The following is a 25,762-nucleotide window of genomic DNA, read 5'->3' as shown; positions in this document are numbered from 1 at the left end:
TCAGGACAGCTTCCCACAGCTATTGAAGAGGAGTGGGACAACATTCCACAGGCCACAATCAACAGCCTGATCAACTCACTGTGAAGGAGATGTGTTGCACTGCATGGGGCAAATTGTGGTTACACTGGATATTGACTGGTTTTCTGGTCCACGCCCCTACCTTTTTTTAAGGCGTCTGTGACCAACAGTATTCCCATTCATGTGAAATCCATAGATTAGGGCCTAATGCATTTATTTAAATGGACTGACTTCCTTATATGAACTGTAACTCAGTAATATCTCTGAAATTGTTGCATATTGCATTTATATTTTTGTTCAGTGTAATTATAAGTGATGATATTAATTGGCAGGGGTCTCTACTTCAACATTATTGTGTTTGGATGTATTTCTAATAGCTTTTAAGTTTCCGGAAGCTGTTGTCTCAGACCCCTTTTCATTTGATTGGCCAGAAATCAAAGGCTTCACTTATTTCACATTTTTAGGATGAAAAATGGTTTTAAAATGTACATATGCCTTAATATAAACAAATATGTATATAGAGAGAGACTCTTATCTTTCATTTGACACCCAATTTGACATGATCCTATGAACTTTACATGTTGGTGCTCATGGATCCTTTTAGATGGAAATGTCCATATGTTGTTTCAAGCTGGGTGAATGACAAACTGATAACAGTTGCATCCTCTGCCCAAACGCAGTAGACGCTCTGCATCATGCGCCTCGGGATTGATCTGTGTCATGCAGGACGCCACTCAAAGGAGTGATCAATGGGGTAGCATTGAGTGTAATATTTCCTGGTGTTTCTGATGCGTGCCTGTTCCCCAGACCTGAATCCAATTGAGCACATCTGGGACATCATGTCTCGCTCCATCCACCAATGCCACGTTGCACCACAGACTGTCCAGGAGTTGGTGGATGCTTTAGTCCAGGTCTGGGAGGAGATCCCTCAGGAGACCATCCGCCACCTCATCAGGAGCATGCCCAGGCGTTGTAGGGGGTTCATACAGGCACGTGGAGGCCACACACACTACTGAGCCTCATTTTTTCCTTGTTTTAAGGACATTACATCAAAATTGGATCAGCCTGTAGTGTGGTTTTCCACTTTAATTTTGAGTGTGACTCCAAATCCAGACCTCCATGGGTTGATAAATTTGATTTCCATTGATCATTTTTATGTGATTTTGTTGTCAGCACATTCAACTATGTAAAGAAAAAAGTGTCTAGGATGTGTTATTTTTGTGTTCCCTTTATTTTTTTTGAGCAGTGTATTTGCTATTCAAATCAAATTCAAATAAAATTTATTTATATAGCCCTTCGTACATCAGCTGATATCTCAAAGTGCTGTACAGAAACCCAGCCTAAAACCCCAAACAGCAAGCAATGCAGGTGTAGAAGCACGGTGGTTAGGGAAAACTTCCTAGAAAGGCCAAAACCTAGGAAGAAACCTTGAGAGGAACCTGGCTATGTGGGGTGGCCAGTCTTCTTCTGGCTGTGCCGGGTAGAGATTATAACAGAACATGGCCAAGATGTTCAAATGTTCATAAATGACCAGCATGGTCGAATAATAATAAGGCAGAACAGTTGAAACTGGAGCAGCAGCACGGCCAGGTGGACTGGGGACAGCAAGGAGTCATCATGTCAGGTAGTCCTGGGGCATGGTCCTAGGGCTCAGGTCCTCCGAGAGAGAGAAAGAAAGAGAATTAGAGAGAGCATATGTGGGGTGGCCAGTCCTCTTCCGGCTGTGCCGGGTGGAGATTATAACAGAACATGGCCAAGATGTTCAAATGTTCATAAATGACCAGCATGGTCGAATAATAATAAGGTAGAACAGTTGAAACTGGAGCAGCAGCACGGCCAGGTGGACTGGGGACAGCAAGGAGTCATCATGTCAGGTAGTACTGGGGCATGGTCCTAGGGCTCAGGTCCTCCGAGAGAGAGAAGGAGAGAATTAGAGAACGCACACTTAGATTCACACAGGACACCGAATTGGACAGGAGAAGTACTCCAGATATAACAAACTGACCCCCGGACAGGGCCAAACAGGAAGGATATAACCCCACCCACTTTGCCAAAGCACAGCCCCCACACCACTAGAGGGATATCTTCAACCACCAACTTCCCATCCTGAGACAAAGCTGAGTATAGCCTGCAAAGATCTCCGCCATGGCACAACCCAAGGGGGGGTGCCAACCCAGACACGATGACCACATCAGTGAATCAACCCACTCAGGTGACGCACCCCTTCCAGGGACGGCATGAGAGAGCCCCAGTAAGCCAGTGACTCAGCCCCTGTAATAGGGTTAGAGGCAGAGAATCCCAGTGGAAAGAGGGGAACCGGCCAGGCAGAGACAGCAAGGGCTATTCTCTGAGAGCCTATGTTCTGAAACCCTACTGTGCTGTAGGTGCCAAGGATTTGGTGCAGTATGTAGGAGGGAGATCCCAAAATGTGAGAAGAGTACCCAAGCAGGATTTATTCTTGTTGAATATATCAATATATTTAACTATATAGAAGTATGTCTGTGATTTTTTTGTACTTAGGTATATTCTTAGTATATTAGATAAATAGCAAAACAAATATATTTTGAATACAGCTAGACACCAAATGCACTTCAAACAACTATTATATGTAATTATATTAAAGAACCCCGTTAATTTCAGTATCAATTTTAGTTTTAGTAATCATATTAATGTTACTCTTTCTGTTTAAAGCATTGGATTTTGCAATCACATGAAAACTGTTTCCACACCATAACATAGAGAGAGATACGAAATGTTATGAGGTTGCAGTACACAATCCAAGATCTCCATAAAAAAGTCTGACAACAATATCTACGAATTTCACAGAATCAATGTCAATGTGTAATTCAATTGGTAAATCCTTAGTATATGATATAACAACAAACAACTGTATCATAAATGTAAGGAAAGAAAGGTGGTGTTTTATGTCACATGATTTTTGCCGAAACTGTGAAGACTCCCAAGCATGAAAAAGGGTTTAAACATAAGTTTGGTTCAACTCATGAATTCAATTGAATGTATCTATATTCCCCCTTTTATATCATAATGTATTCACATGGAAAAAAATGCAAAAGTTTATTAATGACTTGGTACCCTTGTTTTTAGAAAGATCCATATACACTGAGTATACAAAACATTAGGAACACCTGCTCTTTCAAATCAAATCAAATGTTATTTGTCACGTGTGCCGAATGCAACAGGCGTAGACCTGAGGTAATATGTACATATAAAATAGAGTTATTAAACTCCTCTGACACCGCCTGGTAGCCTCAGTGATGTACTGGGCCGTACTCGCACCCTCTGCCTTGCGGTCGGAGGCCGAGCAGTTGCCATACCAGGCAGTGATGCAACCCGTCAGGATGCTCTCGATGGTGCAGCTGTAAAACCTTTTGAGGATCTGAGGACCCATGCCAAATCTTTCCAGTCTCCTGAGGGGGAATAGGTTTTGTTGTGCCCTCTTCACGACTATCTTGGTGTGCGTTGACCATGTTAGTTTGCTGTTGATGTGGACGCCAAGGAACTTGAAGCTCTCAACCTGCTCCACTACGGTAGTATACTTAGAAAAACAATGCATTTAAAATGTGTGTTAAGTGTAATGATAGTAAAGATAGTACTAGATATACTAAAAAAGTGCTATACTAGTACTATATATTTGTAGTATATTATGTGAATTTGTAGCATATTTAAGTATACTTCAGTATTTTGTTTCTCAATTGAATAGTCAGAGTGAGTGTAAAGTTGGGATAGAGAAAGCACTGTGTGTGGGCGCCCATGCAGCTGGGGATCTGAAGTGCCCTGTGAGAGAGAGACAGGTTGAGATTTCCAGAGTTTGAGTGGGGAAGAAAGGGTCCTATGCTGAGGCAGTGACAAGAGTAGCGGTTAGCCCAAGGGTGAGGGATTCGACTGGGAGCCCCCCAGGGAGTAGGCCTGAAGAGAGGGATCCAGAGAGGATGAGTTTAATAAGGTAGGGTTTCTTGCATTTATTGCTATGGTGGCGCTTGAATCAATTTGCAGTGGAAATTAAGAATGGACATTTGTCCAAACAAATGGAAAAATAAGCTAAATTGATGTGGGAAAGGAAAAGGCTAGGGTTGATAATTCCCCATCGTATCTTGGTAGAAGTATGTTTTCTGGAACTATGTACACCCAAGTCGGTAAATCCATTGAAGATATCCAAAGTGGTGGAGAAAGCTTTGGGTAAAGTCAAATCAGAGCAGGGCACTTATTAAAGGAGTCATTTCTGGAGTTGCATAATAAGTTGATATTAATATGCTAAAGTAAATTCCTGGAGTGGTTGATGTACGCTGGATGAATGGTGTGGTTCATCGCAAGAAGGAGAAGAGTTCGTCTCTCCTGTTTTTTTTAAATGTGGAGTCCCTCCCAACCTGAGTGCAGTTGGGATATGTGTATTATCCTGTCAGAGCCTTTATATCCAGGCCTTTGCAGTGTAACAGATGTAAAATGTTTGGACATGCAGAAGGTGTCTGCAGACGGAACGAGCCGAGATGTGGGACGTGTGGGGGAAACCACTTTGATGGAGACTGTATAGCAGAAGAGTAATAAAGTATTGTAACTGTGGTGGAGAACATGAGGCGACATCCTTGGAATGCCCATATAGGGTGAAAGAGATGGAGAGACAAAATCAGGAAATTCAGGCTGTCTCCTATGCGGAGGCGGTAGAAAGGGTAGATAAAGTCAAATGCAAAGTTGGCCTCCCACCAGCAGGATCCAGATATGCTGTATGTAAAGAAGGTGGACTTTGTGTTTTTAATGTCAGTGATGATGGCACAGCTAATGTGGAGGGAAAGTCAAGGAAGATGGGCGTTATTGTGGATGCGGCAGAGTGGTTTGAAGAACTGAAGGAGAGAGAGATAAAATCAAAAAGTATCTCCCACTCTCACCGTATGCAGTTTCCTTTTTTCACCCCTGTACAGTTGGTGGCGGTAATGCACCGTCAATATTGGATGCCAACCGCAGTTAAACCCCACCTAAGAAGAAGAAGTAAACGGAAGTGAACCACAATGACCATGAAGAATTTCTTAGACGTTCATTAACACCCTGGATTTCAAAATATGAGTAGTCATAACTGCGCAGCATCACATTCTCACCCCATATAGAGTATAATTCGTGTTGGAGACGACTTAGTTGATAGAAGGTATATTGGTAACGCTAGCTACTAACGTTCGCAAACAATGGCTAACTGTATGGTGTTTCACACTCAAATAGCCTCCATCATGGAGGTGCTAGCGAATGCAGCCGTTGCAGAAATCTGTAAACTCGTAGACGACGACTATGCAGTGTTTCGTTTGGAAATAACCCAAAGCCAGAAAGAAAACAGGACATTACGGAGGAAACTACTGGAACTAAAGGTGGCACGGGAGCGCGCAGAGAGGACAATGCCAGAACGCGTCCTCGCCAGTCGTCCCAGTAGTGTCAAGATCCTCGACCGATACAGAGGAATGGCAAGAGGTACATTTTGCAGAAGGCCGAGGATGCGCGGCCTGTCGCACCATTCCCCTCTGGACATCTGTTCAGATGTGTTACCCAGAATTTAGTCTTGGTCAGTTTTTGGATAGTATGCAATAATTTCCCTGATTACTTAGCTATTTTGCGCAAAAACACTCATTCTAACCAGATTATTAATTGACTGCATATCCTGTTATTTACTCAATGAAAACAATGTAACACATGGAAAATAATACATAGATCAATAAATAGTAGTTCAAGAAGTTATGAGATGTTACCTTGGTGTACAATATACAGTTGAGCATTGACAGTACCTAACCTATCTACCTCTTTTTGCCCAATCACTCTCTTAGGTGAAGGACATCGCACTGGAGGCTACAGAAGCTTTGTTAAGCCAGTGGGACACAATACATGGAGAGATGACCAACCAATCACTGATGATGAGGAGAGTGGAACCTCAACCCAGCACATTATCATGATAGAGGTTAGTGTAATAGTATTACATCAAAATTACGGTACATCAAATGTTGCCAATTTATTTCAGAAAGGCTCCCCTCAGCTAATAATTTGCTTACATGTACAGCCTCATTTATCTGCTATAGGGAAGCTTGTGAGACTTCCCTATGACATTGTTATCCAATAACCTCCTCTCTTCTTTGTCAGTCTGCAGAGGCTGCAGGTCCTGTGGTCAAGCTGGAGCAGTCTGAAGGAGAGGAGGACCCACGACACAGCACAGACATCCAGACTGGAGCGGCTGGAGCGCCCCCTGTAGCTACGGATGACCCCACCACTGCCCCAGCACAGCCCAGGACCCGACACAGCATCACGGAGGTCAGTGGAACACCAAACGCCGCACTCAAGTCAGAGACAGACACCGAGACTTTAACGAGGCTGGGGCGACTGGGCTGTCGTCGTGCTTCCCACTCAGAGTATTTACTTTACACTAACCCGAGGACAGTTTTATCCAATCGGGACTCAGGTGATGCATTACAGACTCACAATGATCCGTCCTGTTCATACGCTACAGAGACACAGATTATATCTGGTGACATGCCTGTGGGCTTAGATACACAGACTAATCCAATGAGAGGGAACTGGAACCAGTACAGTAGTAGTGTATACTCTGAAAGGTACCTAGATAAGAAAGGGGAAGGTCTTGTCGTAGATGAGGTTAATGTGAAAGTTGAACGCAACTCTCCTCAGACATGGAATGCAGATGAGTCTCACTTAAGAGAAGGACTCTCGCTGGACAACACCAGTGACTTCTTAGATTACAGGGAAAGCTTGGAGACAAATCGAAATGTTGCGACCCACTCCCCTTTACGTGCGTTCAGAGATTGCGACCCAGTGTCCACGTCGATGGAGCCATCTGATTCACACGGCCGAGTCCATTTTGATCAGGTATTGAACTCAAATGACAGGACTAGAGCCCAGACTCAGAAAGGGGACTCTACATTGTGCAATAGTAAAGAGAAACGGTTCCTCTGCATGTTCTGTAAAAAAGGCTTCAGCTGCCCCCATAATGTGGAGATCCACCAGAGGATCCACACCGGAGTGAAACCCTACAGCTGTACACAGTGCCACATGCGCTTCGCCCAGGCTGGCAACCTGAAGAGGCACCAGAGGGTCCACACAGGGGTGAAACCCTTCAGCTGTACACAGTGTCACATGCGCTTCGCCGAGGCTGGTGACCTGAAGAGGCATCAGAGCGTCCACACAGGGGAGAAACCCTACAGCTGCCCCCAGTGTGAGAAGAGGTTCTCTCGTCAGCACCAGCTGAAGATGCACCTGAAGATCCACACAGGAGAAACGCTGTTTGCCTGTATGCACTGCGGGAAGAGGTTCTCAGAGAGGAGCTACCTCAGAATACACCAGCAGAAAAATCATTCCAATCTATAACATCGAAAGAAACCATTTCATGCGATAGCTTCTGACGTTTAGATCAAACCCTGCATTAAAGACAAATTTATACATTGTCATTGTTATCACCAGAAAAGATCCACAGGTGCATTTGGAATAACGAGTAACAGACTTCAGTGCTGAATATTCCTGGGTAGAATTTTGCATCCAGACATTGTGTGATATATAAGCCTAAAGTCTGTTACATGTTATGTTTGTACTGTGTAGGATATATGTTTACAAATGCCTGGATTACCTCCATTCACCTACTGAATATTTTCCCAAGACACTTTTATGAGAAAATAAATGCAGTTCAACAAGTTAATACTGATATTTAGTTGGGACATGTGTATATGTGGTTTTCATATGGTGTATTTAAAACGTGTTTATGTTTAATAAACACGAAATGGGACTTTTATTGAGATTCTCTTTAATATTCATCACATATGATTTCACCCTATTCTGCATACACACAACAGTGCTTTATAACCAATATACACTTACTAAATAGTTCTACTAGGGCCATCGTTTAACGTGTGACGTGTTTAATTCTGTACATTTTTTGGATGCCGTGAATTGCTTTTCCATATCTTCACCACATGGAACCTTCTTTGTGTTTCCGCACCGGCGCTTTTAAATGCAGAACACAACAGGGAACACAGCTACAGTCAACGCTTGCACGTTTGCATAGCTGAAGACTGTGTGCCTCTAGCCAAAACCATGTGAAAGTTATACCCAATAGTACTGGAGCTATGTTTTTTCTTTCAGATGCGGATTGGTTTTAAACTACTCACAAGCTGCTGTTTTTGATTTGACAACAAACACCATTGGTTAGCTAGCTAGTCATGTTACCTAGCAACCTGATAACTTGACCACTGCCTAGGCTATGCACATTTGGATGGCACAGGAAGAACTGAAAAGGAATAGGCTCCTCAAAAATATCAAAGTTAGGCTGCATATGCAAGAGTGGGGTGTGTATGATTGTGTGTATGTGTGAGAGAGAGGTTGGGTGTTTCTCATTTTTATTCATTCACATGTGCACTTGTCCAGTGAAATGCCGTTCTTTCTCTTTCCCAACAAAGCAGTCAACAATATCATAGTCAATAGTGTGAGAGTGGGAGGGAGACTGCGTAGGACTATGTGAGTAAAGGTATCTGAACAGTACAGATGGTTATAATGCTTTCATCAGTTTAAAATATCTTTTGTTCTTTTGTATCCAAAGAGACAAGTTCTTTTTACCTAGAATGCTTTAACAGTACTTAAAATGGTGTGTGTAAGAGAAAGAGAGAGTGTGTCTGTACTATGTACAAGTGTTACACTTCAAGAACATTGATAAGGGGGAGTGGGCCTACATAAATATTGGGAGCATTACAAGCTGTAGCTATGTTTGTGACTTTTGTGTTGTTTATGGTGAAAATACTATTAAAAGATTCTGATGTAGATCAGTTTGTGTTTCCTTCCCTTACAATCAAAGCATCGTATGGCTGTACCTCAATGCACTACTTTTTAAATGGAAAAATCTTTCTTTGGGGACAAATTTGAGCACATTTAAAAATGTTGACTAATTTCGATTGATTAATGCCATTAACTTGATTATTGTTATTGTTTGACAGCCCTAATACCTACACATACCCAGGCACTAACAAACACCTACTGTACATGTTAAAGTAGTTTAGACGAGTTTGTCTGATGATGACTTCATCATATCTGACTTCTATTTACCCACAACATATTTATGTCCACCATGATGGGTTTAAAAAGTATGAAGTCATTCTGCAACTACAGTATAGGACTCAAAAATAGTGGGGATGGATAACTCCATGCTGAAAGTGTGTTTTATTATCTGTGTGTGTATGTACCTGAAGGAGTGTAATCTGTATCACCTCTCTTCAAGGAGAAGGAGGAGGGTCCAGATGTGCTGCTGGTGAAGGAGGAGGGCCTGGGGAACCCTGAGGAGACCATGGTCATGGAGGACAACCAGACAACTCCTCCTGAACCCAAAGAGGAACCAGCTGAGCTGTACAGGACCACACACAATCTCACTGAGGTGAGCCCACTGTGAACTGGGTTGTTCCACGAAATGAGTGCCTTTTAAAAAATATTTTAAGTTGAAATTCTCCACCAATATTACATTTTAAAAGCCTGTTATGGGGCCTCCAGAGTGGAACAGCTGTCTAAGGCATTGCATCGCAGTGTTGAGGTGTCACTACAGCCGGAGGTTCAAGGAAGCATGACTCGACCTTCACCCCGTTGGGGAGTTGCAGCGATGAGACAAAATCGTAACTACCAATTGGATATCACAAAAGGGGGGGGGGGGAAATTACAAAAACAAAAATATACACTATTTCCGATTTTCTGGAACCCAACTTGCCGTGGCTATTGATAGAGATTTCTGTGCATGTGCTGGATTTTCTTTTATGTAGCTGCTGCCCACTCTGCTGCCTACGTAGCTAAAATTGTATTGTTTTCCTCGTCAATCGGCACATAATACCCCATAATGACAAAGTGAAAACAGGTTTTTAGAAATGTTTGCAAATTAAAAATGCTAAAAAATAATAATAATAACTTATTTACGTAAGTATTCAGATCCTTTGCTATGAGAAATTGAGCTCAGGTGCATCGTGTTTCCATTGATCGTCCTTGAGATGTTACTACAAATCAATCTATAGACAATACCCCATAATGACAAAGCAAATCAAGCTTTTAGAAATTTTTGCAAATGTTTTAAAAATTCAGAGCTGGAATATCACATTTACATAAGTATTCAAACCATTTACTCAGTACATGAAGCACCTTTGGCAGTAATTACAGCCTCTAGTCTTCTTGGGTATGATGCTACAAGTTTGGAACACCTGTATTTGAGGAGTTTCTCCCATTCTTCTCTGAAGATTCTCTCAAGCTTTGCCAGGTTGGATGGAGAGCGTCGCTGCACAGCTGTTTTCATGAAAGGGTCTCCTGAAAGGGTCGTTGTCCTTTTGGAAGGTGAATTTTCGCCCCAGTCTGAGGTCCTGAGCGCTCTGGAGCAGGTTTTCATCAAGGATCTCTCTGTACTTTGCGTTGTTCATCTTTCCCTCGATCCTGACTAGTCTCCCAGTCCCTGCCTCTGAAAAACATACCCACAGCATGATGCTGCCAACACCATGCTTCGCTGTTGAGATGGTGCCAGGTTTTCTCCAAACGTGATGCGTGGCATTCAGGCCAAAGAGTTCAATCTTGGTTTCATCAGACCAGAAAATATTATATATATATATATATATAAGGCACATGACAGCCTGCTTGGAGTTTGCCAAAAGGCACCTACAGTAAAGGACTGACAATTAAAAATTATATATATATATCATATAGGTCCGTTCTGTCACTTTTCAATCTCATAATCATAATTTCCAGAACCAAATCAGTGTCTACATATGCGAAAACAAGACCGTTTCTATGATCTGTGGTTAAAAAGATAAGGTCTAAAAAAACACTTCTCTGTGACATCTCTGGGTAGGTTTGAAAGTAAACAAAACATTCATTTTCAAAACCTGTACTGAGTTTCTAGCCCAAGGGGAGGGTATTTTCTTGCTCCCCACATCACCGTGAATCTTAGTGTTTGAAAATCACCTTTTTTTTATGTCATCTGGTAGAATGTTTTTATTTTATATTTATTTTTTTCTACTTAACTTTAGAAATGTGCCGTTTCCATGGTCAAGCAGCTGCACACAAGCAGATCCCCATGCGCAATGCCAAGCATCGGCTGGAGTGGTGTATAGCTCGCCGCCATTAGACTCTGGAGCAGTGGAAACGCGTTCTCTGGAGTGATAAATCATGCCTCACCATCTGTCAGTCCAACGGATGAATCTAGGTTTGGTGGATGCCAGGAGAACTCTACCTGTCCCAATGCATAATGCCAACTGTTAAGTTTGGTGGAGGAGGAATAATGGTCTGGGGCTGTTTTTCATGGTTCGGGTGAGGCCCCATAGTTTCAGTGAAGGGAAATCTTAACACTACAGCGAAACAGATACCGGCCAGTCCCAGATCCCCATCATTCCCTGGAGAAGGAAACTGAGATTTCGAAGAAAAAGTTCAGGTTGCCTTGTGAGGTTTAAGTGACAAATGGCTAATCTGCCTTTGCCTTCCGTCCTGTTAGCTTCAATCGCTGGAAAATAAATGGGACGAACTGAAAGCACGTATATCCTACCAACGGGACATTAAAAACTTAATATATGATGTTTCACAGAGTCGTGGCTGAACGAAGCTCTCCCTCGCCCTCCATTTGGAAAATATGACCAAAATTCTATCCTCCTGATTCCTGCTTACAGGCACAAATTCGAGCAGGAAGCACTAGTGACTGTCTATAAAAAAGTGGTCAGATGAAGCAGATGCTAAACAACATGACTGTTTTTCTAGCACAGACTGGAATATGCTCCGGGATTCTAACGATGGCTTTATCAATAAGTGTATTGAGGACGTCGTCCCCACAGTGACTGTACGTACATACCCCAACCAGAAGCCATGGATTACAGGCAACAGTCGCACTGAGCTAAAGGGTAGAGCTACCGCTTTCAAGGAGCGGGACTCTAACCCGGAGGCTTATAAGAAATCCCGCTATGCCCCCAGACGAACCATCAAACAGGCAAAGCGTCAATACAGGACTAAGATCGAATCGTACTACACCGGTTCCGTTGCTCGTCGGATGTGGCAGGGCTTGCAAACTATTACAGACTACAAAGGGAAGCACAGCCAAGAGCTGCCCAGTGACAAGCTACCAGACAAGCTAAATATGCTCGCGTCGAGGCAAGTAACACTGAAACATGCTTGAGAGCATCAGCTGTTCTGGACGACTGTGTGATCACGCTCTCCGCAGCCAATGTGAGTAAGACCTTTTAAATAGGTCAACATTCACAAGCCCGCAGGGCCAGACGGATTACCAGGACGTGTACTCTGAGCATGCGCTGACCAACTGGCAAGTGTCTTCACTGACATTTTCAACCTCTCCCTGTCTGAGTCTGTAATACCAACATGTTTTAAGCAGACTACCATAGTCCCTGTGCCTAAGAACACTAAGATAACCTGCATAAATGACTACCGACCCGTAGCACTCACGTCTGTAGCCATGAAGTGCTTTGAAAGGCTGGTCATGGCTCACATCAACACCATTATCCCAGAAACAGCACGAACAGATCCAGACTCCACACTGCCCTTTCCTACCTGGACAAAAAGGAACAACTATGTGAGAATATTTCCTCCAAACGTGACGCGTGGCATTCAAGCCAAAGAGTTCAATCTTGGTTTCATCAGACCAGAAAATATTTTTTTTCATGGTCAGTCCTTTATTTATTGACTACAGCTCAGCGTTCAACATCATAGTGCCCTCAAAACTCATCACTAAGCTAAAGACCCTGGGACTAAACACCTCCCTCTGCAACTAGATCCTGGACTTCCTGACGGGCCACCCCCAGGTGGTAAGTGTAGATAACAACACATCCGCCACGCTGATCCTCAACACGGGGGCCCCTAAGTGGTGCATGCTCTATCCCCTCCTGTACTCCCTGTTCACACGTGACTGCACAGCCAGGCACGACTCCAGCACCATCTTTAAGTTTGCTGATGACACAACAGCGGTAGGCCTGATCACCAACAACGATGAGACCTGACAGAGACCTGACAGTGTGGTGCAAGGACAACAACCTCTAACCAACGTGATCAAGACAAAGGAGATGATTGTGGACTACAGGAAAAGGAGGAGCAAGCACACCCCCATTCTCATTGACAGGGCTGTAGTGGAGCAGGTTGAGAGCGTCAAGTTCCTTGGCATCCACATCACCAACAAACTAACATGGTCCAAGCACACAAGACAGTCGTGAAGAGGGCACAACAAAACATATTCCCCTTCAGGAGACTGAAACGATTTTGCATGGATCCTCAGATCCTCAAAAGATTTTACAGCTGCACCATCGAGAGCATCCTGACGGGTTGCATCACTGCCTGGTATGGCAACTGCTCGGCTTCTGACCGCAAGGCACTACAGAGGGTAGTGCGTATGGCCCAGTACATCACCGGGGCCAAGCTTTTTGCCTTCCAGGACCTCTATACCAGGCAGTGTCAAAGGGAGGCTCGAAAAATGGTCTCTTCTACGCTGCTGTAACTCTCTGTAATTATCTATGCATAGTCACTTAGATAACTCTATCTACATGTACATATTACCTCAATTACCTCGACACCGGTGCCCCTGCACATTGTACCGGTACCCCCCTGTATATATCCCCGCTATTTGTTATTTACTGCTGCTCTAATTATTTGTTGTTCTGATCGCTTACTTTTTTTTTAGGTATTTCCTTAAATCTGCATTGTTGGTTAAGGGCTTGTAAGTAAGCATTTTACTGTAAGGTGTTCCCTTTGTATTCGGCGCATGTCACAAATAAATTTTGATTTGACAATGACATTCCAGAAGATTCTGTGCTTCCTCCTTTGTGAAAACAGTTTGGGGAAGGCCTTTTCTTGTTTCAGCATGACAATGCCCCCATGCACAAAGTGAGGTCCAGACAGAAGTGGTTTGTCGGGATCGACGTGGAAGATCTTGACAGGCCTGCACAGAGCCCTGATCTCAACCTCATCTAACACCTTTGGGATGAATTGTAACGCCGACTGCGAGCCAGGCCTAATCGCCCAACATCAGTGCCCAACCTCACTAATGCTCTTGTCGCTGAATGGAAGCAAGTCCCCACAGCAATGTTCTAACTGCTAGTGGAAAGCCTTCCCAGAAGAGCGGAGGCTGTTATCGCAGCAAAGGGGGGACCAACTCCATATTAATACCCATGATTTTGGAAAGAGATGTTCTATGAGCAGGCGTCTTCATACTTTTAGTGTATGTTGACACTGGTATTGTGCTGGAGATAATGAAAGTGAGGTTGAAAAGTGGTGGAGTTGCCCTTTAAGTGTGAGACGATGCCTTTGAAATATCAAATCATTGGAGAGTGTCACGTAATCAAATCAACCAATATGTTTGCATAATACTCATAGCAATCTCAACCAATCCCCCAATCAGAAGATGCTCCATAGCAGGGTTCTGATATCAGATTTCTTGATCCAGCATCCTCTCACTCTGTATCTCTTACAGTCAGTAGACATGGAGGATGGGAAGCCTGATCTGCTGCTAGTCAAAGAGGAGACAATAGAGGACAGACCAGAGAGCATTGATCTGCTGAGTGCACTAAAGATTGGGGAGCAAGGTAAGGGAGACATGCATATTTACATTTTAGTCATTTAGCAGACACTCTTAACCAGAGCAATTAGGGTTAAGTACCTTGCTCAAGGGCACATCAACAGATTTTTCAACTTGACGGCTCGGGTATTCGAACCAGCAACCTTTGTTTACTGGCCCAAAGCTCTTAACCGCTAGGCTACCTGCCTACATACAGTAATAGATCTTCATTGGGAATTGTGATGCGCCTGGCTATTTTCTTTTCGTCTATAATGTCTTCATTCATGAAATTAAATCAAAATCAAATCACTTAAATCACTTATGCTTACGTGTAAAAACAGACATTATAATGTATGAACTTACCCAGGTAATTGACACACAAAAAAAACTCCATATGTAGAGTTCTCTGCCATGTTTTTAAAGTATTTCCTAACCTCTTCCTGCAGGTGGTTGGCTGGAGGCTAACAGAGGAGACTGGACAACAATTTTGGATTCCCAGACCCAGACTGGTGCAGCCAAGAGCCCAGGGGACAACGTCACTGAGCAGGCCAGGACCAGAAGCGACATAGTGGAGGTCAGTGGTTGGGACAGCATCCTCAACTCTGGGCTGGGGAACAACACTGTTAACCACAACCATAAACAGACAGTCGAACACAAAACAATCACCGAACTTGACAACAGTGCGAGGTGTAGATTTGGTCCACGGGGACTGGTAGGTATCCATATGCGGCAGGAGAGAACACAGACAGACTCTGCAAACGATGCTCCGTCCTGCTCCTATAGTTGTGATTCAGAGAGACTGATGGCGCCTCAGGTTGACCTCCTAACGGGTGCTTCCTTCAGCATACCTTCTATAGGATCTATCAACTGGAACATGGAATCTGCGACAACACAGACCCTCCCTGGCCTTCGTCCTCCTCACACTCTCCTAATGTTAAACCAGACCTCAGACAAAGCCAGTGCTTCAACACTAAATGGCTACACAAGCCCATTGACAAATGAAAGTAGTAGTGATGCTATCAGTAGGTCCGGTGGCAAAGAGAAGCTCTTCCCATGTTCGTTCTGTGGGAAAGCCTTCAGTTTCTGCAAACAGGTGATCCATCAGAGGGTGCACACGGGGGAGAAACCATTCGGCTGCCACCTGTGCCAGGCCAGTTTTTCACAATCGTCCAGCCTGAACAGGCACCAGAGAGTCCACACGGGGGAGAAATCCTACAGCTGCCCCCAATGTGAGAAGAGATTCTCCCGCCAGCACCAGCTGAAGATGCACCTCAAGGTCCACACGGGAGAAAGGCCATTCGCCTGTACTCAGTGTGGGAAGAGGTTCTCGGAGAGGAGATACCTCAAGATGCACCAGCAGAAAAAACATTCCACTATAACATAGAAAGTAACCATTCCACTTGATAGCTTCTGACGTTTAGATCAAACCCTGCATTACAGGTAGACGCAGCAAGATGACATAGATGCAGCCAGTAAACAGTAGTTGTGGGTCAATCGTTGAAGTGCAAGGCCCATACATTGTGTGATATATAAGGCATGTAATACAATATTGTGTTACAGCCTGAATTTAAGATGTATTTAATTTATATTTTTTTGTCACTCGCCTACACAATACCCCGTAATGTCAAAGTGGAATTATGTTCTTCAAAAGTTTTACAAATGAAAAGCTGAAATATCTTGAGTCAAAAAGTATTCAAACCCTTTGTTATGACAAGATTAAATAAATTCAGAAGTACAAATGTGCTTAACAAGTCACATAATAAGTTGCATAGACTCTGTGTGCAATAATAGTGTTTAACTTGATTTGTGAATGACTACCTCATCGCTGTACCCCACACATACAATTATCTGTAAGGTCCCTTAATCAAGAAGTGAATTTCAGACACAGATTAAACCACAAAGACAAGGGAGGTTTTTCAATGCCTCACAAAGAAGGGCCCCTATTGGTAGATGGGTAAAAATGAAAAAAGCAGACATTGAATATCCCTTTCATTACACTTTGGATGGTGTATCAATACATCCAGTCACAACAAAGATACAGACGGCCTTCCTAACTCAGTTGCTGGAGAGGAAGGAAACCACTCAGGGATTTAAAACGGTTACAGAGTTTAATGGCTGTGATAGGAGAACACTGATACAACAACATTGTAGTTACTTCACAATACTAACCTAATTGACAGAGTGAAAAGAAGGAAGCCTGTACAGAATAAACATATTCCAAAACATGCATAATGTTTGCAACAAGGCACTAAAGTAATACTGCAAGAAATGTGGCAAAGCAATTCACTTTTTGTCCTGAATACCAGTGGTGGAAAAAGTTTCCAATTGTTATACTTGAATAAACTATAGATACCTTAATAGAAAGTTACTCAAGTAAAATACTACTTGAGTAAAAGTATTTGGTTCTAAATATACTTACCTATCAAAAGTAAATGTGTAAATCATTCCTTATATTCCTTATATTATTCCTTATATTAAGCAAAGCACACAGCACCATTTCCCTGATTTTGAAAATGTATGAATAGCCAGGGGCAAACTTCAACATGATTTATTAACGATGCATTTGCCTTCAGTGAGTCCGCCAGATCAGAGGCAGTAGGGATGACCATGTATTATCTTGATAAGTGTGTGAATTGGACCATCTTCATGTCCTGCTCATCATTTAAAACATAACGATTACTTTTGGGTGTCAAGGAAAATGTAGGGAGTAAAAAGTACATGATTTTCTTTACGAATGTAGTGAAGTAAATGTAAAAGTTGTCAAAAATATAAATAGTAAAGTACAAATACCCCCCAAAACTGCTTAAGTAGTACTTCAAACTATTTCTACTTATTAAGTACTTTACGCTACTGCTGAATACAAAGTGTTATGTTTGGGGTGATGGGGTTCACCTTGGGGTCATGATAGGGGCTGCACCAAATGATTGATGTATTATAATAATTGATTATGCTTATGTTGTATTAATAGAAGGGGAGGGCTATAAGACCCCTCCACTACACATGTAGGGTCTTGGAATACAGATTAGCAATATATATGCATTATAAGGTTTAATATTGTTCCACGGTTCTTTTCTAGTCTCTGCTTCTTATAAGAAGCTGTCTGAGAGATGTGTGAGTTATTGCAGTCAAAACAGGGTGTCTGTGAGAAAGCGCCTCAAGACTAAAAGAGATTCATAGACACAGAACCCTGCAGGGTAGTGAATGGGATAAGACTAGTCAGACATACCACTATAAAGCAACTGGAGGAGTGGACAATTACTGCTGAGCCCTTAGAAAACACTGGAACTATTGTCTCTCCTGCAGGTTTGTATAACTGTGTATGCATGGGCTTGGTCTCATGAGTTGAAGGTGTTGACGTAGGCAGTTACATCACGAGAGGTTGACTGTAAGAGTATTAAAGCAACTTGGACCCTTTCCTATTTTGCAGAACTTACTCGGAAACATGCATGCTATGTTCCCGTTGTCAACTTCTGTCTGCAATTGCATTAATAAAGGTTTTTGATTGATTTACTTAAAGATACTGTCTGATTGCTAATTTCACCAATAAGCAAATAATTGACAAGGAACCTACCCCAACATTGGTTGGAGGAGATTCTACACCATGGTGCCGGAGCTCCAAAATAAACAAGGTAAGCAGACATCTGTTTAATCTAAGTCTGTAATTAATTGGCATTCACTGGTGTGGTTTCCCTCTAACAAGTAAGTGGCACCTCACTCACTCTAAAATATATACATACACTTTGAATATGACGTAGTCGAATTCTAGATTGGAGAAATTACATAACGGGCTATTGGTGAAATGCGTGATGTCAATATATGATGAATAAAATTAATGATTGATGATTTTAATTTTTAGTTCGGGTGGTAATGCAGCGACCATTACTGAATAATAGTTATTTTATTTTGGAGAGGTGGTTCAGTGACAATTACCCAATACTAGTTATTTTGGTTTTGAAGAGGTGGTTCAGCGATCATCATCTATTTTATTTTATTTCGGGTAGTAATGCAGCGACCATTACTGAATATAAGTTATTTTTTATTTTGTAGAGGTAATTCAGCGACAATTACCCAGGCCACCTTGACCTATGGGAGGGTGGTTTATTTTTTATTTTTGTAGAGGTAATTCTATGTGAAATTTACCCAGTGAATGTTGAGTTGTTTATGAATAGTGCGTTGTATGTTTCATTTGTTTGTTTGTCTGTGGATTATGGCGGGGTTTTTGGGTAATAAAAGGTCATTTGAATAAAAGGCTGAACATATTTGTTAGTGACACTTTCTTACCATATGACAGTATAAAAACCCCTTAGTATATCAATAAAAATATTACATGGAAGTCCTGAAGATATTTTCATTGAAAATAACTTTGTGACGCTATCACTAGGGAGCACTGGTGTATAACATATTACTGTTACGCTACACCCTTAAGATAGACTTTAATTTCTAATATTATATCCTGCGGTTGTCTCTGTGAGGCCCGTGTGTGAAATATATTTGAGTTTAGTAGAACCATTTACTATAGCCTGGATTAAGTGAAAGTAGAATTAGGATTACAGTATCATCCACTGTTGTTTAACACATACTGCAAGGAGATAGAGAAGAATTTATATAGGCATATGTCTACATATTACACCCACTTTAGGATAACCCTATAGAAATTGGGAAAACACATTACATGCAGACTATCTAAATAAAAAGCAGGAGCACCATGGCACAGTCAAACCAGAATGAGGAGATGGGAGCAATGAAGCCTGTCACGCCTGTTGAATATATGCAAAAGGAAGTTTCCCGCTGTGGAATTTACATTCACTTTTAACCTCTCTAGGGGGTGTGGGATGCTATCGTCCCACCTGGCCAACATCCAGTGAAATTGCAGAGCTCCAAATTTCAAAAACAGTAATACTCATTATAAAAATTAATGTAACATACAAGTGTTATACATCGGTTTAAAGATGGACTTCTTGTTAATCCAACCAAGGTGTCAGATTTAAAAAAAACTTTATGGTGAAAGCAAACCATGCGATTATCTGAGAACAGCACCCAGCAGACAATTCATTACAAACAGTAACCAGCCAAGTAGACGAGTAACAAAACTCAGAAATGGCGATAAAATTAATCACTTACCTTTGATCTTCATATGGTTACACTCACAAAACTTCCAGTTACCCAATACATGTCAAACAATGTTTATAATAAATCCTCAGGTTGTTTTTGTCAAAAATAATCCATCATATTTCAACCGGACAAAAGCTTCGTCAATAGAAAAGGAGCAACAAGAAAGGTGCGCTCCCAGTCACACGCTGGACTCATGTCTCGAAATTTCCACTGTCCTCTCATTTAAAGTGCTGTTTCTCTCTCATTTTTCAGTGTAAAAGCCTGAAACAATGCCTAAAGACTGGCCACATGTAGTGGAAGCCATAGATATCGTGAACTAGGTTATAAGTCTTTGTATGGTGGATAGGCTTTCAATGGAAAAACAGGCATTTCAAAATAATAGCACTTCCTGGATGGATTTTCCTCAGGTTTTCGCCTGCCATATCAGTTCTGTTATACTCGCAGACATTATTTTAACAGTTTTGGAAACGTTAGTGTTTTCTATCCAAATCTACCAATTATATGCATATCCTAGCTTCTGGACCTGAGTAGCAGGCAGTTTACTTTGGGCATGCTTTTCATCCAAAATTCCGAATGCTGCCCCCTAACCCTAATGAGATTAAGAAATGGCATGTCGGAACAGAGATGGCAGGAGAAAATAGATATCCAATGGATGGTTCATTCAACAAGACTAGGTTGGATTTAGTCAAGGAGATAATTCAGACAAGAAAAATTGACAAAACGAAGGGGAAGAAGAAAAGTCCTCTTGTATCAGAAACTGTGATAGGAATGATGATGCTGGAAGGACAGATCTTCATGAACAAGGCTACCGTGACCAAACTAAAGCTGGAGAGAACAATTAGAGTGCGGGAGGGAAAGAAATGAGTCTTGACAGAGGCAGAACAGGAGTACTCCCCACCTCCCTGCGCCGTGTGAATATCAACCCAAAGGACCCCCGGGTGACTATACACAGATCTACCCTCTCATACCACTGACAGAAGAAAATGGAGAAGCAACCGCAATTATCCTCAAGGGGACTCTGATGAGGGAGGTGGATGACACAACAGCAGCAACAAAGCGGCATGAGAACAACAGTTCCTGGAGAGAATTTCCCTCGACACCCCAACTCACTCCACAAAAAGGAACAGACTGGAAGACCCTAGACATATGGCCGCCTGTATAAAACAAACTAACTACTGTAATATTAATGTGTAAACATACTGAATTATAATTGGATGCATTTTACCACCGTATCATAGTGTGCTATGATTGGTTAAGACCAACCAGATGGTTAGGTCATGGCAGTTGATCATGGTTGGAGATACGTGAACATGCAAGTTATAGCTAGCTAATAAAGAGCTACGTTAAGAAATATCCTGTAGGACTGCATTTTATTATTTTGTACAAAGCGTGCAAAACAAGACAACTACTAAAGAAGTTCAAGAAAAGTACAGTACAGAGAAAGGGAAGAAAGAAAGAAGATAAATACAATAAGTTGTATACATTTCGAGAAGAGAAAGAGAGAGTTGAAGATCTGCAGATGCTAATTGCTGATAAGATTAAAGAGACAATGGACATAGATGATGAGGACGAAAGTAAAAAGCGAAAAGAGTAGGTGGGCCCGACAGAGCCCCTCGTGACTGGAACAACACTCAATGTTGGACCTGTGGGCAGTTGGGGCATGTGAGTTCGCAGTGTGGGGGAAATGAAAGAGGAAGAGGTTACAACAGGGGCAGAGTAAACTTTGAGCCTGAAAGAGGAAACTTTGCTAATGACATAGGACAGCCATAGCCAATGTGAGATCAGAACACCGCAACAGTTCTTATTTCCCTCAGAATCAACAATGAAGGCGCCCGACTCACCTGCTCCAGTGTCCCCAGTATGAATTCAATGATGGAAGAGCCAATGGTTACTCTTAATGTTAATAATGGATATGACCTACTATTTCTAATAGACACTAGAGCTCACTGTTCCTGTTTAGGTAAACCTGGACAAGTTGTTGGGGCTTCCCTGAGCAAATCATCAGTAACAATAACAGGGACATTGGGACAGCTCGGGAATGTGTACTGGACAAAGACTTGTTTGATGAACCTCTGCTTGACTCTGACATGGTGCTGTTCGTTGATGGTTCTGCTTACATAGATCAAAGCACAGGGAAGAAACATGTAGGATTTGCTGTAGTAGATGTGGAAGGTGATATTGAGGTTATACAGCCCCTATCAGAACATTTATCCACGCACCAGGCAGATTTATTAGCTCTGAACACAGCTGGTGAATTAGGGGAAAGGAAGGTCCTTACTGTCTACTCAGACTCAGCATATGCTATTGGGGTTTGTCTGTCCTGGTGTGGGATTTGGAGAGCAGGAGGGTATACTTATACCACAGGCACACTGATTAAAAACAGACCTTTTGTTGAACAGTTGATTGAAACTATGTGAAAACCTAACAAATTGGCTATTGTTAAGGTTGAGGAGTGATTATGTTAGTATTGGTAACAGCATAGCTAATGAGGCGGCCAAATTGGCTGCTTCCCGCTGTCTCACACACGCATTCTATTTTTAGTCGTTTGTGTCATCTGAAGCTACTGATCTTGAGAAACAGCAGCAGGCTGATATTCTTAATCACCATGTGTGGAGGGAGAGAGGGTGTGCTCTCTGTCCTAGGTCTGGCTTATGGCTACATCTTTTGTCTGGCATGCCCTGTTTACCATCAACCATGATCTCTACTATTTGCTGATTGGCTCATGGAGTGAGCCATTCATCAAGGGGGGATATGGAGGAGAAGATTTAGGAGGAGAAGATTTCAGATATGGAGGAGGAGAAGATTTCGGCCCAATGGTTTTGTCAAAATTTGAATCTGCACGTAAAAAACAGTTCATTTATCGTTGCACGACATGTTTGTTATATAACATAGACAAGGGAACTCCACTGCAACCAGGGAAGTTCTCCACTCCAAAAGGACCATTTGTCCACCTTGCTATGGATTTCATAGACATTGTAGAGCGAAAAGAAAGAAATAGATACTGCCTGGTGATAATTGACAGGTTCACCAGGTGGGTGGAAGCATTTCCCACCACCAACTGCGATGCGTGAACAGTTGCAAAATTGCTAGTCAGGGAAATTATACTCCGGTTCGGCGTGCCTGAGGTTTTGTCTGCAGACAATTGGACCCATCTCATAGGAGATATGGTTGCCCAAGTGGCCAAAATGATAGCTGTTGACCAGAAGTTTGTGTCCATCTATCACTCGCGGAGTAACGGGAGTTACTGAGGGCTAATTAGACCCTGAAAGGCTCCCTTGCCAAACAGCCATTCAGGTGATGAATGACATGGGTAGAGGGATTGCACATTGTCCTCATGAAAATGCACAGCAGCCTTAACAAAGGTGTTGAGTGTACACCTTACGAGATGTTAACAAGATGACCCATGAACACACCAGGTGTGCGAGACCTATGACTGACTGACAGACAACTGAGGCACAGTGTGATCACATTGAGTACATGAAAGAACTAACTTCTATTGTCAGTTTTCTCCACTCTCACACTATGAAAGCAGCAGAACCAATCACAGGTGAGGATCCAGATGCTCTGATCATCTCCGTAGGAAACTGGGTGAAAAAAGAAAATGGAACCAGCCAAGATGGATGGGACCCTTCCAGGTGACCATGGCAACACCAACTGCAATCCGGGTAGCGGAGAGGTCTGGCTGGCATCATATCTCCCAAGCTGGATGCCATTGATGAGCGACTAGAGGGAGGGAGAGCAGGGCCCCGAGAATGGTACATTTCTGGTTTCTCTTAATCCTATTGTCTATCTCTTCTCAGGTGGAATGGGAGTATAGACAGACTCACCCAACCAGCATTCCAGGAACCTCAGGAGTAGTTTCCTCCCTGTAGCAGGCCATCCCTGGGATCAAATGGATCTGGGGGATTTGCCTAATCTGTTTGATTTGAGAGGAGAATATTATGATTGAAGCTGTGAGACTAATTAGTCTCAAAAGGGGGAAATTATGGGGTTCACCTTGGGGTCATGATAGGGGCTGCACCAAATGATTGATGTATTATAATAATTGATTATGTTGTATCAATAGAAGGGAAAGGCTATACGACCCCTCCCCCACTACATTTATAGGGTCTTGGAATACAGATTAGCAATATATATGCATTATAAGGTTTAATATTGTTCCACGGTTCTTTTCTAGTCTCTGCTTCTTATAAGAAACAGTCTGACAGATGTGTGAGTTATTGCAGTCAAAACAGGGTGTCTGTGAGAAAGCGCCTCAAGACTAAAAGAGATTCATAAATGCAGAACCCTTCAGGGTAGTGAATGGGATAAGAGACTAGTCAGACATACCACTATAAAGCAACTGGAGGAGTGGACAATTACTGCTGAGCCCTTAGAAAACACTGGAACTATTGTCTCTCCTGCAGGTTTGTATAACTGTATATGCATGGGCTTGGTCTCATGAGTAGAAGGTGTTGACGTAGGCAGTTACATCACTAGGGGTTGACTGTGAGAGTATTAAAGCAACTTGGACCCTTTCCTATTTTGCAGAACTTTTTCGGAAACATGTGTGCTATGTTCCCGTTGTCAACTTCTGTCTGCAATTGCATTAATAAAGGTTTTTGATGGATTTACTTAAAGATATTGTCTGATTGCTGATTTCAACAATAAGCAAATGATTGACAAGGAACCTACCCCAACAGGGGCAAATCCAATACAACACATTACTGAAACCTCCATATTTTCAAGAATAGTTGTGGCTGCATCATGGTATGCTTTTAATTGTTAAGGACTGGGGAGTTTTTCAGGATAAAAAATAAATGGAATGGAGCTAAGCACAAGTAAAATCCTAGAGGAAAACCTGGTTCGGTCTGGTTTCCACCAGACATTGGGAGATTCATTCACCTTTCAGCAGGACAATAACCTAATTCACAAAGCCAAATCTACACTAGAGTTGCTTACCAAGATGACAGTGAATGTTACTAAGTGGCCGAGCTGCAGTTTTGACTTTAATCTACCTGAAATTTGTGACAAAACCTGAAAATGGTCTAGCAATGATCACAACCAATTTGACAGAACTTGAAGATTTTAAGAATAATGGGCAAATGTTGCACAATCCAGGTGTGGAAAGCTCTTAGAGACTCACCAAGAAAAGACTCTCAGCTGTAATCCCTGCCATAGGTGCTTCTATGAAGTAATGAATAGCAGCACCTGGCCGTGCTGCTGCTCCAGTTTCAACTGTTCTGCCTGCGGCTATGGAACCCTGACCTGTTCACCGGACGTGCTACCTGTCCCAGACCTGCTGTGTTCAACTCTCTAGAGACAGCAGGAGCGGGAGCCAACTAACATTTACTCCTGGGGTGCTGACTTGCTGCACCCTCGACAACTACTGTGATTATTATTATTTGACCATGCTGGTCATTTATGAACATTTGAACATCTTGGCCATGTTCTGTTATAATCTCCACCCGGCACAGCCAGAAAAGGACTGGCCACCCCTTATAGCCTGGTTCCTCTCTAGGTTTCTTCCTAGGTTTTGGCCTTTCTAGGGAGTTTTTCCTAGCAACCGTGCTAATACACCTGCATTGCTTGCTGTTTGGGGTTTTAGGCTAGGTTTCTGTACAGCACTTTGAGATATCAGCTGATGTAAGAAGGGCTATATAAATACATTTGTTTTGATTTGAACTCTGACCTATACATTGTGAAAGTTCTTAAAGTTACAATGTTTCCATTATGACGTCTTTAGTGATATCACCAAATAATAAATGATCTGACATGATTGTTCTTTAAGCCCCCTCCCCCTCCCACCGTTTCCCACATTCTTTGTGTAGAAATATTGTTTCAATGTCCAACCTTTTGATGTTAAAGTTGTGGGGCAGTCTCTCTCTACACACAAAGGATTTTTGACTTTTCCATACTGCAGTGCACGAGAGAGGAAGTTTACGACCGGTCGTTAAAGTCCTAGAACTGCCCCCACCCCCCCTCCTCCTCTCTGATGGGAGAGAGAGGGGAGGGGCTCTCTTTGATCCTAACCCAGGAGGGAAAGTCATGACAAAGGGTTGTATTTGCACTAACAAATATATTTTAGCACTTAAATGGCATGTA

At 42.5% G+C, this 25,762-nt stretch overlaps 2 protein-coding genes across 3 annotated transcripts; both read left to right on the top strand.

Moving 5' to 3' along the window:
* Nucleotides 1–5,029: 5,029 nt before the first annotated feature.
* LOC135507667 (Wilms tumor protein homolog) lies at nt 5,030–24,297 on the top strand. 2 transcript variants are annotated; one of them, XM_064927261.1, is made up of 7 exons: nt 5,030–5,487; nt 5,838–5,968; nt 6,148–6,315; nt 9,278–9,430; nt 14,483–14,594; nt 15,013–15,140; nt 23,479–24,297. In XM_064927261.1, the coding sequence occupies exons 1-7, from the start codon at nt 5,211–5,213 to the stop codon at nt 23,548–23,550; spliced, it is 1,041 nt and encodes a 346-aa protein (XP_064783333.1). In that variant the 5' UTR covers nt 5,030–5,210; the 3' UTR covers nt 23,551–24,297. The 2 variants fall into 2 exon arrangements, with proteins under 2 accessions (XP_064783333.1, XP_064783332.1); XM_064927260.1 differs by having other exon boundaries at nt 15,013–24,297.
* LOC135507702 (oocyte zinc finger protein XlCOF26-like) lies at nt 6,327–8,825 on the top strand. The gene has a single exon (XM_064927311.1). The coding sequence runs from the start codon at nt 6,535–6,537 to the stop codon at nt 7,381–7,383; it is 849 nt and encodes a 282-aa protein (XP_064783383.1). The 5' UTR covers nt 6,327–6,534; the 3' UTR covers nt 7,384–8,825.
* Nucleotides 24,298–25,762: the final 1,465 nt, after the last annotated feature.

This window comes from Oncorhynchus masou, chromosome 21 (genome assembly GCF_036934945.1).
Source record: "Oncorhynchus masou masou isolate Uvic2021 chromosome 21, UVic_Omas_1.1, whole genome shotgun sequence".
NCBI classification, from domain to species: Eukaryota; Metazoa; Chordata; class Actinopteri; order Salmoniformes; family Salmonidae; genus Oncorhynchus; species Oncorhynchus masou.
This window is presented reverse-complemented; position numbering and strand designations above follow the sequence as displayed.

Coding starts and splice junctions, on each gene's coding strand:
- LOC135507702 (XM_064927311.1), top strand. CDS start 6,535: ATGCCTGTGGGCTTAGATACACAGACTAATCCAATGAGAGGGAACTGG.
- LOC135507667 (XM_064927260.1), top strand. CDS start 5,211: ATGGCTAACTGTATGGTGTTTCACACTCAAATAGCCTCCATCATGGAG. Junction 9,431..14,482: donor CCACACACAATCTCACTGAG/GTGAGCCCACTG, acceptor TATCTCTTACAG/TCAGTAGACATGGAGGATGG. Junction 14,595..15,012: donor ACTAAAGATTGGGGAGCAAG/GTAAGGGAGACA, acceptor CTCTTCCTGCAG/GTGGTTGGCTGGAGGCTAAC.